General features: G+C 39.4%; 1 protein-coding gene across 1 annotated transcript; it reads left to right on the forward strand.

The window, feature by feature from the left end:
• The first annotated feature begins 425 nt into the window (after window positions 1–425).
• Window positions 426–1,790, forward strand: LOC125198323. Its single transcript, XM_048096691.1, has 2 exons — window positions 426–517; window positions 760–1,790. The coding sequence occupies exon 2, from the start codon at window positions 789–791 to the stop codon at window positions 1,635–1,637; it is 849 nt and encodes a 282-aa protein (XP_047952648.1). The 5' UTR covers window positions 426–517; window positions 760–788; the 3' UTR covers window positions 1,638–1,790.

A 1,790-nucleotide genomic window follows, 5' to 3' on the forward strand; every position in this document is an offset into this window, starting at 1 on the left:
CTCATGCGATAAATGCATTCACGACTCCACGTCTTCATTATTAAATTCTAGGGCTCTAAAATTAGAGTTCGGAAATTCGAGATGTTACACATACAATCGACTTAAGGCTTGGATTCTCAGTTAATTCAAAGATTCAATTAGTTGGAATTAATTACTTAATGGTTTAATTAAACAAATCGACAAGCCTTATTACTTGGATAAATTATTCACGAGATTAATTTCTTGAGTTTCATAACTAAATCCGAAGAATGAATCTTGGACACCTCTTTGTAAACATTTAAAATAAAAAAGACCCATACTCTCAAAATCAAATAAAAAGAGGCCCAAAACTTCTTCCTTCTTCTTAACAAAATAGACCCAACTGAATTATTTAAACAAAACAAAGTGGCCCAAAAGAGAGCCCAAATCCACAAAATTATATTGTACTTTAACACACACAAATCAGATCCAGCTCTCGGCCGCCGGCGTGCGACCTCGTCTGCGCCACTAAACCGCCGTCTCCGGTCACCAACTTCAGGTACTGTTGTTCCCTTTTAACAATTGTGCTTTAATAGATCATTATAGTTTTTTATTTGATCATTTCATGTCACCATCATTATTTATCATATTTCACATGACATGATAAGAGGCACTCCAACCGTTTGCCGAAATGCCCGACAAAGTCTGGTGTAGTCGAATTCCGTATTTTCCAATAATATTTACTTTTTCTAAGATATCTTGCTCCATATTTTTCTGAATTGTGATTTCATCTTCTTTCAGCTCTGTCAAATTCACCCTCACATTCAATCATGGCAACAAAAACTCATGCTGATAATTCTCAAGAAGAAATTCTGTCAGCCATAAAAAGTTTAAGGTTGGAACTTCACAACAACAGAGAAGAGTATCTTGCCTTATCAGACCGGGCGGATCGGCTGTTTTCGGCATTGGAGGCCAAGGTAGACGGAGACGCAATTTTTGCCAAACTTCAGAGGCCAACAACAGAGAAGAAGGCCAAACTTCGGATCGATCCTCCAAAATTCAACGGAGACGACCCATCAGACTGGATTTACAAGGTGCAGTCCTATTTTGACTATTTCGAAACGTCGGAAAAGGATCGTCTACGCTTAGTTGGACTACTGTTTGAACACCGGGCGTCCAATTGGCTCCTTCACCAACACGATAACAATTTGCTGACAACATGGCCTGAATTCTTGGAGGCCGTGACACAGAGATTCGACCCTCCCCGAGCGTTGAAAGTGACAGGTACGATTTCAGGGGTGTATGTCCAAACCTTAATATGTGGCAGCAGTACACATAACTTCATCCAGCCCGGTACTGTCAAGAAATTTAGGATGTTGGTTATGCCAACCAATCCTTTCCGTGTTTCTGTGGGCAATGAGTCGACATTTCTATGTAAAGAAAAGTGTTACTACGCCAAGTTATCACTCGGAGGGGATGAGTTTGTTGTTGATTTATTTGTGCTCCCCATTACTGGTCCTGAAGTGGTCTTAGGAGCTCCGTGGCTGAAGAGTTTGGGTGAGATTTACCGAAGCTACGACGACCAGGCGATGGAATTTAAGCATAAAGATAAGCTGGTTACATTACGCGGAGTTTGGGAGGACGGACGGAAAATTTTCTACAATGCAATGAAGGAGTAGGAATGTTTCTAAATCAACTATGGAAGAAGACATTAGTATCTGTCATAGTTGATTTATTCTTCCATTTGTTATCTTTATTTGAGATTGTCTTTTCAGTAACTAATCATTGGTTTGTTATTTTATTCCAAGTAAGTTAGGATTTCGTTTTTAGTA

The sequence above is a fragment of the Salvia hispanica genome, unplaced genomic scaffold (assembly GCF_023119035.1).
Source record: "Salvia hispanica cultivar TCC Black 2014 unplaced genomic scaffold, UniMelb_Shisp_WGS_1.0 HiC_scaffold_1365, whole genome shotgun sequence".
Classification (NCBI taxonomy): domain Eukaryota; kingdom Viridiplantae; phylum Streptophyta; class Magnoliopsida; order Lamiales; family Lamiaceae; genus Salvia; species Salvia hispanica.